At 36.1% G+C, this 14,053-nt stretch overlaps 1 protein-coding gene across 2 annotated transcripts in view; it reads left to right on the top strand.

The window, feature by feature from the left end:
* The window catches only part of LOC117407524 (stAR-related lipid transfer protein 13-like), a 145,603-nt gene that overhangs the window by 16,377 nt on the left and 115,173 nt on the right, over positions 1-14,053 (top strand). The window contains exons 1-2 of one of the 2 annotated variants that reach the window (XM_059029598.1): positions 10,427-10,500; positions 10,968-11,105. In XM_059029598.1, the coding sequence (XP_058885581.1) occupies positions 10,998-11,105 (108 nt within the window). In that variant the 5' untranslated portion in view covers positions 10,427-10,500; positions 10,968-10,997. Of the gene's footprint in view, positions 1-10,426; positions 10,501-10,967; positions 11,106-14,053 lie in introns of those variants that run through there. The other variant, XM_059029597.1, reaches the window with a different exon arrangement.

Genomic DNA, 14,053 nt, shown 5'->3' with positions numbered 1-14,053 from the left:
ACAAGGGTGTACAATTTGTTTCTGCCTTTATTTTGATTTAACCTTTCATCTTACAAAGTGTTAATTCCTTTAGCATTCCAAAATGGTAAATCTTGTGTCATTTTATGGTTCTGAAGATCATCATTTATATAAATCACATTAAACTGCTTGCATGTTCAAACTTCCAACGAGGGAACTGTTCACTTTGATTGGTTTTATCATGCATAAGAAAGGTATTTATTCAGGTATTAAGTAAGCAGTCTAGACCAGATAAAAGACATGTGACATGTTGCATGTTAGGTTCTCATCTGTCTGGAAACTTACAGCATGTGTGTCAATAATAAACATGACCTTGGGCATTCCATTACTATTAGAATCATGTTTACTCATTTTGCCTCAGCTCTGCATTGAAAGTGGCGTGCAAAATGTATTTGTATTAAAAGATAATTTTGAAAGGTGCATTCTGTATTCCCCATGAAGGCTCTATTCTTGCCTGAAAAATAAATAAATACATATTGTATTGGTGCATTCCTAATATTAATCACTCTAAGAGGTATACTGTATCTGGAACATTCCATCATTACTTTATTAGTTTGCCACTAGATGGGGCTGTTGCTGTATGTATATTTGTGCTGAATTACTGAAAGGAAGTGTATACTGAATAGATGTACAACCTCTGCACTTTATCAAAGAATGATCAAGAAATAACAACCCCCCCCCCCCCCCCCCCCAAAAAAAAACACAGTTTGAGTAATAAGCAACAAATACCATCGAGAATAATTACAAACATTTGGTAATTTGATGCAATGTACTCTAAAAGATACACATTTATCAAAGGAACATGCAGTGGTTTCAGTACAATTCTCTCAATCAGGAATTATACCTCCATCATTTGAAGCTACTTAATGTTTAATTGCATATTGCAATCCAGAAGTGATACTGATATACAAAAAATTCACACATTTATAATCAAATCATATATAACTGTGTTAGCAAAGGGATCCAGAATAAATAAAAGCATGTTTTCCTTCTCACTGCTTCTTTCTCAAACACATACTGTAAATTAAAAATACTGTAAAAGCCAAAATTCCATATAACCTTCATATACCCTTTTTTAGCTTTTCAAAAATTCATTGAAAACATAAAAAAAACTCCACAAATCTATCCCATCTGCTTAAAGTAACAGTTATTATTCTTTATATAGAACAGCCTGTCAAGGCCTGTCTTAAAAGATCTATTCCCACAAATATCATATTGTGGGATCTGTTATTGTGTTCTCTTATTGCATGGTTTTTTCAGTTGTGTGTTAAGGTTGAGCCAGAACCCGAAGTTTTATTCAGATTAATCACAAATATTGGGCAGCAGTGTGGAGTAGTGGTTAGGGCTCTGGACTCCTGACCGGAGGGTCGTGGGTTCAATCCCTGGTAGGGGACACTGCTGCTGTACCCTTGAGCAAGGTACTTTACCTAGATTGCTCCAGTAAAAATCCAACTGTATAAATGGGTAATTGTATGTAAAAAATAAATTGTAAGTCGCCCTGGATAAGGGCGTCTGCTAAGAAATAAATTAAATTAAATAACTGGAAAACTCTGCATAAACAACCCATGATTTACATTATGTTGCATAAAACACTACAGATTCTCACATTTAAGCAGGTCTGAGTGTTGTGACTGAACTGGGTAACATAGAATAATAAGCAGTAAAAGCAGTACTATGAAGACTAGCAGATACACTTATAATCCCTCCTAAAGTTTGACATAAGTATGTACCCATTTACATACTTCCCCCTATATGTTCGAATAGCCCTTATAATTTATTTTCAGTTGTGTCAAACTGACCTGTAATATTGATGTACTGTACTGTGCTATAGTTCGAGTACAAGGTCTCATCCTGTTAGAGTGCAACACGGGTACGGTAATATCAGGCTACCCAAATTTAATCCAAACACACCTCTTGTATGTACAGTAAGTTGTAATTTGTCAGTCTGTAACTTTATGTCATTTTACAAAGCTATGTAAAAGTCATTAAAAAAAATGAATTGATAAAAAAGCTATTTTCAACTGGGCCTTTTCGAGGTCAGTGGCATGAATAATATGTCTGGTCTTTTTTTTTTAAATGTCCTGTGATTCTTTGTAGGGCTTATTAAGAGAAGAATGTTTTTGAGATTTTAAAACAGGGTTTGGTGACTGCTAGTTCATTGACTTGATGTTACACTGCAGGAGAGCGTTGGGAGGGGTTGCTGTCCTCACTCCTGCTGTGTATGCTTGCTGCCCTATGGATGTAAACCAAATGTACTGAATGCTTCTCTGTGCTTGGTGCTGATAAAGCAGCATCCATTGATAAGCACTGTCTGTGGGGGGTTCTCAGATTACTCCCTGATGGGATACGTTCTGCGTCTCAAGCTAGGATGAGGGAAACAATCCTAACGGTGTGAAAAAAAAAAGTGTACAATAAGCAAAATCCGGATGTTGTGTGCAGACTGTAAACCTCATGAGATGCTTGAAAATGTCTTTCTCAGTAGAATGTCAAGGAATTTGGTTTTGGGTAAGAATTATGGTTATGGTCAAATTTCTATCATTTTCTTCTGCTGTGTAAAATGTCTGCTTGGTGGATTTAGATTTCCTGAAAATTGGAACACACATTTACTTATATGTTACTGGAAAACTGCATAACAAGTTTACAGAATGTTTTACAGTAAATTCACTTCAAATTACTGTTCTTTCTTGAAAACAGTATAGCCAGCTCTTAACCATTAATACACTAATAAATGTAATATACAAGTGGCAGAGCCCCCCCCCCCCCCCCCCCAAAAAAAAAATGCAGACGCCCTGGTGTCTCGGTGGCATACATGGTTATAAATCCAATACAGAATTCAAAAGGGTGGAGTCTAGATTTCAAAAACGTAGATATTATTTGTTTACGATAGTTTTACAAAACGCCAGTAACATCTAACCAGGGTTCCCTCATTTGCCAACTGCATACAATGCCATCTGTATGACAGATCAGGGGGGCAATGAATACATACCTTTCTGTCCTGTGCCTGTCTTTGTAGCCCACAATGGTGCAGAGCATTGATACGTCTATATAACAAGTCTAAAATAAAGAAATATGTTATTGTGGCAAATATCCTTGAAGTGATGTTTTGTAAAATATTTTTTCACAATTGTAGCTAGGTATTTATTTATTTATTTAGAGGCTTGTAAAATAAAAAGGCACAGCATTTGGTACAGATCCAAATCTCCCAGTCCTGTAGATCATATTATCCTGATGTAACTATCACTATTATCTGCTGTATTATTGAATTGTGGTTTGTCACACTTGAACAAAAGTTATTGTATTTCTTGCTCTTATTGTATTTCTTGCTCTTATTGTATTACTTGTATTGTAACACTTGAAATGTATTTGCTTACGATTGTAAGTCGCCCTGGATAAGGGCGTCTGCTAAGAAATAAATAATAATAATAATAATAATAATAATAATAATAATAATAATAATAATAATAATCAGACAGATCTGGTGCTGTAAAAGTACTTTGAGTACTTTCTGAGATGGTGTGCATGAGCTCAGGGACAAAGGGAGATTCTTACTCTGTCACCGCCTTCATGCAATGGGGACTGCTTTCTATAGTTACTCCTAATTGCTTTGATAAACAGGTTTCCTGTGCATCTAGATCTGATATTGTACACATCAGTGATGATTAGGTTTGTTAGGTGAGTGCCAAGATGAAAAACATTTAAACATTAAAACAGCAAGCTGGATTAGCCACTGCAGCCTGCATTCTTAATGAAATATGGTTAATTAAGAGAGTATTTGATCTGTAAACAGAATGCTTAATTACATAGAATTATTAGAAACACAAGGTTATTGGGGCCTCTTTAGAAATAATCCATTTGATGTTTACTTTGGTCTAACACAGCTCCTTCAACAGCTGTTCATTGAAAACAAATCCTGATGTTATCTTTGTAGCCTGATCTTCATATATCACAAATTATTATTATTTTAATGAGACCAGACTGACGGCAACACTGAACTACGCGGAGCCTCACGCATCAAATTTCTGTGTGAAGATAATGTTACTACAATTGTGTTCCTTATCTCTTTGCATGTTTTCCTGTAATATGAATTCACTTCAGTGAGAAAAGGAAATTGAAATGTAGTTGTCCAATCACTTCAGAAAGCGTTGCATTTTATTCATACTCTATTCAAGTTTTTTGTCCCAGATAATTATCGAACAGCTTTAAAAATCGAAACAAATGCAAGGAAACCAACAATTACTTTTTTATAATGGATTTTACTAAGCAGACTGGTCTAGCAAACAGTCAATGGGCCTAACTTCACCCATTGACAGTGTTATTCATAAAACAGAATTTGGAAAAACAACTCAAGCTTTGTGAATAGGGTCAATTTACCAGTAAGCATTCATTACTGTAAGTATTTCTATGTGGTAATACTATGGAGATTTAGTATGCTCATATGTGTTCATGTACGCACAGGTATATTCAATGGTAATTTAGGGTTAATTAATACATAAATGAAAATACATTTGTTACAACCCTGTAATTATTCTGAAGTGGTACAAATTAAGCTTTATTGTAAATTATTGCAGAGTAACATGTAATAAAGGTATACAATATTACTGTAAGTTGCAGGACATCTGCATTGTGCTTAATGTTTTATGGTTTAGTTAAAATGTAAAAATGAGTGATTCCATTAATCTTTTTAACATGTTAGCCTTTTGAAGTTGGATAACTCTAACAGTGTTTTTTTTTTTTTTTTAAAGGAAAATCTCATGCCAAAGTGGAGCATTGATACTCAATAGTGAACTATAAACTTTTAACCCTGCTAACTAACACTTCTGGCAACACTTCTGAAATAGTACAAACGAAGGATTCATTATTTCTTTGTAGTTTCTCTTAAAAGATACTGTTAAAAGGACACTGATATACTCTTTGAGATTAAGCAGAAGTTATGGAACTCGTTATATAAACATTTGTGATATTCTTGTTTTTAAATGTTGTACTTATACAGCCTGCAACACTCCTTTGCATTTTGATTTTAAGAGAGAACTGGGCATACTTAAAGATTCTTAATGCTGTTCCGGCTGTATTCCAGTTAGCTACTGTTTCATTGGAATGGATTGTGATAGAATTTGCATTTATTTAGCTTTTTTCATCCACATTTGATCTTAAAGTGCTTTACCAGCACAGAACAACTGAACCATTGAGCAACCATTGAACTGGAGCCATCTCTGGAGTGGAGCACAACATTTTTCCTTCACTTGTACCAAACGCAAGTGCTTTGATGTTTTATTAGAATGCAGTTATTACTCTCTGTATATTTAGTGGAATTTTGTTGGGATGGAAAGCAATCCAGTAAGACTCCACCAGAGCTCCCACAGATGAATTCAACTTAGGCACCACAAGTGCTAAAATGATCAAATTAAACATATGTACTGTATTGACAAAATGTATTTTGCCTTTTAATACTTAGCAATAGCAACTTAATATAATCTGCCTGATACACATTTCAAATGTATTTTTCACTATTGGTTTGATTGGATTGTTTTTGTACATTTACAGTAGATGACACAGGGGTTCATTTTCTAAGCTTTTGTTCAAGTGCAAAATTTGCAATATATGTTTTTTGACAGTTCCTATAATCACACCACTGAGTTACCTTTATAATTCCATTGTGTTATCCTGAAGAAATCCTTGCTTTTGAAACAAACACTGCACAGTGGTCTTGACATCATTCATTGTCCTTAAATTGCAACTGTATTCTTTCTGCCATTCTGCCATCTCAGTGTTGTAGCTGCCATTGTGCTATCATTGCCCATTTCAATATTATTTGCAGTGCCAGTGAGATGCAATTGAAGATCATTCTTGTGAAGGTAGAAAATGACATTGTGGCACACTGTGACGTATTTATGGATAGTGTCATTAATAAAACATTACCATGCCAGTAAATAGTTGGGCTGGTTTTCAGTGGTATTGAACTGTATTCAGAACATGCTTGTTTACAGCACAAGCACGCGGTGTACCAAGCACCATACATAATCAGTAGCTACATTATGACTTGGTCATAAACCAAATATGTGGAAGCAGGATAAGTCATAAGATATTCTCATTTCGAAAGGGGACTGAGATATCAGGCATATAATTGGTGTGGAGTTTTTTAGATTCTTCCACATTCCATCAATTTCAAAAACATTGCTGATAGCAATCTCATTAATTGCAATGAGCCTCATGGCTGAATTATTAAGACAAATGTGCCTTTCTTGCAGATGTCATTCCTCAATAGGGTTATTGTATAGAAATCAGTAGGCGCTTTGATGCAGTGTAAAAGACATCTGCCTAGCTCAGGGGTGCAAGAGGTCACACTGAGTGCCTGGAATATATTTACTTTCAGTCTATTCCAGGAAATGAATAAATAGCTTTGTAGTCCTTGTATTTATGTCCCCTAGATGCTGTTAAAAGTACAGTAAGAAGTTTAAGCCATAACTGGTAAACACCCTTTGCACTATATGAAGGCATTCATAACAACCTCATTCCAGGGCGTGTTTAAAGTGTATGATATGGAATTTAGGTTATCACACACATAGTCCTTTGTAAACAAGATGATTCATCTTTATAATGTTCTTCCAGGTTTAACCTTTAAAATAAATTAATAAAACTGTCCATAACTAATACATTTACTTGGCTGTTGCTTCCCATGATCACAGAGTGAATGCTGTTTCACACGTACTGTAAATGGGCAGTAGTCACACGAAGTGGTCAACAGTCTGCACTTTTTTGGCATCAACATCAGCAGGGTTAGCTGAGAGACTGACACAAGATAATATATATATATATATATATATATATATATATATATATATATATATATATATATATATATATTAGTATTCAGACCCCTGACCAATTCTCTCATATTACTGAATTACAAATGGTACATTGAAATTTCGTTATGTTTGATATTTTATTTTAAAACACTGAAACTCAAAATCAATTATTGTAAGGTGACATTGGTTTTATGTTGGGAAATATTTTTAAGAACAATAAAAAACTGAAATATCTTGCTTGCATAAGTATTCAACCCCCACACATTAATATTTGTTAGAGCCACCTTTCGCTGCAATAACAGCTTTAAGTCTTTTGGGGTAAGTATGTACCAGCTTTGCACACAGTGTCGGAGTGATTTTGGCCCATTCTTCTTGGCAGATTTGCTCCAGGTTGTTCAGGTTGGTTGGACCGCAATTTTCAAATAGTGCCACAGATTCTCAATGGGATTGAGATCAGGACTTTGACTAGGCCACTGTAGGACATTCACCTTTTTGTTCTTGAGCCACTCCAATGTTGCTTTGGCCTTGTGCTTGGGATCATTGTCCTGCAGAAAGGTGAATTTCCTCCTAAGCTTCAGTTTTTTAGCGGACTGAAGCAGGTTCTCTTGCAGTATTTCCCTGTATTTTGCTCCATCCATTCTTCCTTCAATTTTAACAAGATGCCCAGTCCCTGCTGATGAGAAGCATCCCCACAGCATGATGCTACCACCACCATACTTCACTGTAGGGATGGTGTGTTTTGAGGCATGGGCAGTGTTAGGTTTGCGCCACACATAGCACTTTGAGTTTTGGCCAAAAAGCTCTATCTTGGTCTCATCTGACCACAAAACCTTTTCCCACATCGCAGCTGGGTCACTCTCATGCTTTCTGGCAAACTCCAGACGTGCTTTCAGATGGTACTTTTTGAGTAACGGCTTCTTTCTTGCCACCCTCCCATACAGGCCAGTGTTATGCAGAGCTCTTGATATGGTTGACTGGTGCACCATTACTCCACTCCCAGCCACTGAACTCTGTAGCTCCTTCAAAGTGATTGTTGGCCTCTCTGTGGCTTCTCTCACAAGTCTCCTTCTTGTTTGAGCGCTGAGTTTTGAGGGACAGCCTTTTCTTGGCAGTGCCTGGGTGGTGTGATGCAGCTTCCACTTCCTGATTATTGATCCAACTGTGCTCACTGGGATATCCAAACACTTGGATATTATTTTGTACCCTTTCCCTAATCTATGCATTTGTATTACTTTATCTCTAACTTCTGTAGAATGCTCTTTGGTCTTCATTTTCCTTCAGATTCACAGCCTGACCAATGATCCTTCAACAGTGGGGTTTTTATCCAGAAAATGTGACAGCAACTTTAATGGTTCACAGGTGGAGGCCAATGGTAAGGTAATTGTGTCCTCGTTAGGGCAATTTCTTTCATCGGTGTAAACTGGGAGCTTCCACAGCACAGGGGTTGAATACTTATGCAAGCAAGATATTTCAGTTTTTTATTTTTCTTAAAAAATATTTCCCAACATAAAACCAATGTCACCTTACAATAATTGATTTTGAGTTTCAGTGTTTTCAAATAAAATATCAAACAGAACGAAATTTCAATGTACCATTTGTAATTCAGTAATATGAGAGAATTGGTCAGGGGTCTGAATACTTTTGCAAGGCACTATATATATATATATATATATATATATATATATATATATATATATATATATATAGTGACAAACCGGGGTTGGGTTGCCACTTACAGGATCTTTTCCACTTGGTTTTCTTTGGCGTAAACAGGGCAGTGCCTGTATATTTATTTAATTGCACACAAAACAAAAGTAACAAACAAAACCCTAACTCCTTGCAGGAGTACTAAACTAAACTTTTTGTTTCCTTTAACTATACCGGACAGCTAAGCTGTTTACCAGTCGTAAAACCTCTACTTCTCAAATATAAACTCACGGAACGTCCCACGGGTTGTCAGCACACAGTACTCGGGCTCGGTAAATACAAGGCAGGCGTCCCTCATTATCACCCCCTGGTCCCTACTATTCTAATACCCAGCGCAATGTACCTCCTTTCTACAACCTTTCCCCATATTTTACCACTATATATATATTTCCCTATGTTACTATGGCAACAAACCCCCTAAAATGTATGTACATGGCTAAGATTTTTTATATCAGACCCCTTCACCTTCTTCAGTGTACAGTGCCTGCCTGTGCTGATTAATGTTAACAGACACCATATTTATCACAGTAAGCAGTGTATAAAGCTGACAATAATAGGCTACATTCAAAACAAGCAATATGGACAATTAGAAAGACGAGATTCACACCAACAACAGAAGAATTTAAACAAATGTTTTTCAAAAAGAGCAAGAAAGTGAAAATACAAACATAAAAACTTCACAATGCCGTATTTGCGTTCAGTGGAGAAATTAGAGAATTTCACCAGACACCTGAAAAAGACCTGGACCAATACCTCCCTCTATCTATCTCTATAAATAATATAAACTGCTCTAATTATAAAGATACAACATTGCTACTTAAACACCACTCTAAAAAGTTGTTGTGAGAGGTGTACTTAGCTCTCTGTTCTGCTGATCTCTTTATCTTGTTAAGTATTTTCCTGGCTATCTTGGATTGTTGTTGTACTCCAGGCCTCCAATTTCCTCCATTCATATCCTTTATCTGAATTTTTTTTGGAAAAGGTTCAGACAACATTTTTTTCTGTAAAGAGACAACTTGTGACTTGGAGGCACAAGACATTAATTTAATTATTGAGAACATGTTAACAGCCATTGACTCAAAAACATTTTATGACCAGGCAGTTAGTTATTCTCTACTTCCTTGTAAAGCACCTTGAGAGATGATATGACAATATAAATCGAGAAATAGATACTTTGTTGGTTGGTTGACTTTGTTTAATATATCCTAATACCCTTTTTATATAAAACCTGGCTTGCTATTTATTCAAAACCTTTCAAGTCTAACATCACATGTTCTTAATCCATGATTACTTCCTTTATTGGGACATAGCCACGATGCTGAAAGACTTAGGGCTGGGGTGTGGGGGAAATTAGATCAGTTTTTTGGATTACTTACTTTTATACAACTTTTATTGTTATTACTCAGGGAGGCTAATTGGCTGTCACATTATCTTAGTGACCCTATCTGTCTATTTTACTGTAATTGCATTCTGACTTACCTGCTTCCATCAGCCTCTAATTACATCCTGTATCATATTATTTATAGATAACCCAAATTCGACTTCGTATTAGCTTAGATTCAAGAAGTAAAGTCCTTTTTATATACTCTATTGCAGTTCCAGAAGAATTCAGAGAATTCTTGATCATTTCAGCAGACTTACAACCCCCTGCTACTTTATATTTGCAATAAATCCACTCAATATGTATATGTCCATTGACTACCAGTTTTCCTTGGACCCTTGTGGCAGAGCAGGGCTCTGCCCTTGGAAATACTGGCAGGGATGGAGTTAAATTCTCCTCCCTGCCTAGGTTCATTGCGTCAGGTGGGAGCAATCAACCAATTAATTGTTCAATTAAGCACTCAGCCACCTGGCATAAAAGGAGGCCTCAGCCTCCTATTTTGGAAGGGAGAGTTCTAGAAGGAGAGGAAGATAGTGTTTTCTGTTTGTTTTGCAACCAGTGAAGGCAACGCCCAGCCTGGAAGCTTTATTTGTAAGTTTTGTTTTGTGTTGATTGTTTTGTGTTTTTGAAACCTTTTTCTTTGGCCCTTGTGCCTATTTATTTGATTATTTTTGTTTATTAAAAAGCTTTATTTTGAACTTTATACTGTCTCTGAGTCTCAAGGTGGCGTTATCCCACCTCTGACACCAAATGTGACAAGATGACAGAGGTTTGAGACTCAGAGACAGTATAAAGTTCAAAATAAAGCTTTTTAATAAACAAAAAGAATTTAACTCCATCCCTGCCAGTATTTCCAAGGGCAGAGCCCTGCTCTGCCACAACCCTCAATTTTAAAATACCAGCAGCACAAATTAAGTCTTCCACTTGGCTATTTCATAATACATCTGGAGTCTGTAAATGATGGGCTAATTTAATATAAATATAAACACGGCATTGACAGAGTTCAGTAAATGTGTGTGATGATGTTTCTCAGTTTTTCAATTCCATTCTCTCTTCAGGAAGCAGTACAGTCCCCATGGTCACAATCAATGACACAACTCATGAAGAAGCTGGATCAGCTGAATGTAGATATTGAAGAAGCCCTCAGTGCCAGCACTTCACCGTCGGGCACTCCTGCTGTTAAACGCAGGGAGACAGTAAGTGCAAACTGTTCTGCTGCATGCTAATCCCAGTTAACATGATTCATAAATGCCCATTTATACAATAATATATATATATATATATATATATATATATATATATATATATATATATATATATATATATATATATATATATATATATATATATATATATATATATATATATATATATATATATATACACACACATACATATATATATACACACATATACAGTGCCGAGAAAAAGTTTGTGAACCCCAATGATAATTATGGAAATTTAATAGTTTTACCTTGATAGCCTTCTTGAATTAAAACCAATCTTTTCTTAAATATCCAGTAGGGTTTATATTAACCAATTCCATGTCTTTTGAAACAAAATGATATATGAATTAGACAAACAATGAGTGATTCAGGGTATGTGAAAAAGTAAGTGAACCCCTGGTTTTATCAGCTCAATTATAAGGGGATGATTAGAATCAGGTGTTTAAATAATTAGGTAGATCTTTAGGGGTGAGTTTGGGAGGCTCCACCCTATATAAAGATCAGAAACTTTGTGAGTTTGGTCTTCACCATACAGGTGTGTGGAAACGCGTCATGCCACGATCAAAAGAAATCTCTGAGGACCTCAGAAAAACAGTTATTGATGCTCATCAGTCTAGAAAGGTTTACAAAACCATTTCTAAGGATTTGGGGCTCCACAGTCCATAGACCACAGTCACTCTACCCACGAGCGGTCGTCCTACCAAAATCTCTCCAATAACAAACCGGAAAATCATCAAGGAAGTCACAAAGAACCCCAGAGTAACATTCAAGAATCTGCAGGCCACTCTCGACTTGGCTAATGAGAGTGTTCATGACTCAACCATCAGAAAAAGACTGAACAAGAATAGTGTTCATGGAAGGATAGCCAGGAGGAAACCACTGCTCTCTAAAAAGAACATTGCTGCCCGTCTGAAGTTCTCCAAATAGCACATAGATGATCCACAATATTCTCTGGACAGACAAGTCAAAGGTAGAACTTTTTGGCCTCAATGAGAAACATTATGTTTGGCGAAAACCAAACACTGCATTCGAACAGAAGACCCTCATCCCAACCGTCAAGCATGGTGGTGGGAGTGTGATGGTTTGGGGCTGCTTTGCTGCCTCAGGACCTGGATGGCTTGCCATCATTGACACAACCATGAATTTTGCATTGTATCAGAAGATTCTAGAGGAGAATGTCAGGCCATACGTCCGTGAGCTGAAGCTGAACCAAAAGTGGGTCATGCAGCAAGACAATAATCCTAAACATACAAGCAGATCTACAAAAGAATGGCTGCAGAAGAAGAAATTCCGCATTTTAGAATGGCTTAGTCAAAGTCCGAACCTAAACCCCATCGAAATGTTGTGGCAGGACCTGAAGCAAGCTGTCCATGCAAGGAAGCCCACTAATGTCACCGAATTGAAGCAGTTCTGTAAGGAGGAATGGGCCAAAATTCCTCAAAACCAATGTGACAGACTGACCAACAGTTACAGGAAACGCTGGCTGCTCAAGGGGGTGCCACCAGTTACTGAATCTAAAGGTTCACATACTTTTTCACACATGGATATTGAATGTTGAATCATTTGTGAATAAATAAATGTTGAAAAAGTAGCATGTTTTTGTGTCATTTGTTTAATCAGGTTATTTTTTATCTATTATTAGGACTTAGATTAAGATCTAATAACATTTTAGGTTTGAAATATGTGAAATATGTGAAAATCCTAAGGGGTTCACAAACTTTTTCTCGGCATTATATATATATATATATATATATATATATATATATATATGTATATATATGTGTGTGTGTGTACAGAATAACTTCACTATAACGAACCCCCCTGGGACCTGGAGAAATGTTCGTTATATCAGGGTGTTCACTATAATAGGGTTTGGCATTTTTCTGTATCGGAATAATGACAAAACGGCAAATTTGAATTGAACTTCAGTATATAATACATTTATGAAGATTCCTTCACATTGATCAACATTTAAACGGCATTGTGACAAGGTACTCCTGTCACATGTGTGGGTAACCGCACTGCAAGACAGAGGAGTTGGAGTTGAAACGCCGGCACACATATAGATTACGCCAATACTAATTCCCCCCTGTGGTATGTTTAAAAGAAAACAGTAAATTAATGAAAAAGAAAAGAATGTATAATTACATGCTGAATACGGTAATAACATGTCCTTTCTCTTGATAAAACTATCCAGCATAGATTGCTCCTCATGGCGGTTGCCTGGTTGCAGTTTGTGTGAAGATGACGGACAGGCAATGATTGCATTCGTCAAGCATGATTCGTACTACAATAGGTCATCTTTGAATTAGCGTTATCTTTGAATTAGTCAACTATGGTCTTTGTTTTCAGAATAACACACTTGACACTGGAGAAAGTTCAGTGTCAGTCAGTACTGAGATCGTTGTATCCGGGTCGATCCTGCACGTGATCGTTCTAATAGGGCTAATTTGGATTGAAAAAAAACGGTTCTTGCTGTTGGGATCGTTAAAACCGGGTGTTCTTTATAAGAAGGGTTCATTATAGTGCAGTTAGCATATATATATATATATATATATATATATATATATATATATATATATATATATAATATATATATATATATATTGTATATGTAGATATATTTACATAACTAGTCAATAAAACCTGTACCATACTAAAGATAAAATAAATAACCTTATCAAAAACACATACAGTAGTGTACTGCATATGCAGATTGTGTCAAACTAAATTGGTACACTGTTGTTTTTTTACACAAATTGTGGCTCAAGTTGTATTTATCTTTCAGACATACTGTTACCCTGGATGTAATTGTAGCATGTTTTCCCACAAGTGATTTTTTGACTTTCAACTTCATATACTCTCAGTCAATCAAAAATGTGATGCTGCCTGCTGGTTGATATTTTCTCCAGAGAATA

Source organism: Acipenser ruthenus, chromosome 8 (assembly GCF_902713425.1).
Source record: "Acipenser ruthenus chromosome 8, fAciRut3.2 maternal haplotype, whole genome shotgun sequence".
Lineage (NCBI taxonomy): Eukaryota > Metazoa > Chordata > Actinopteri > Acipenseriformes > Acipenseridae > Acipenser > Acipenser ruthenus.
This window is presented reverse-complemented; position numbering and strand designations above follow the sequence as displayed.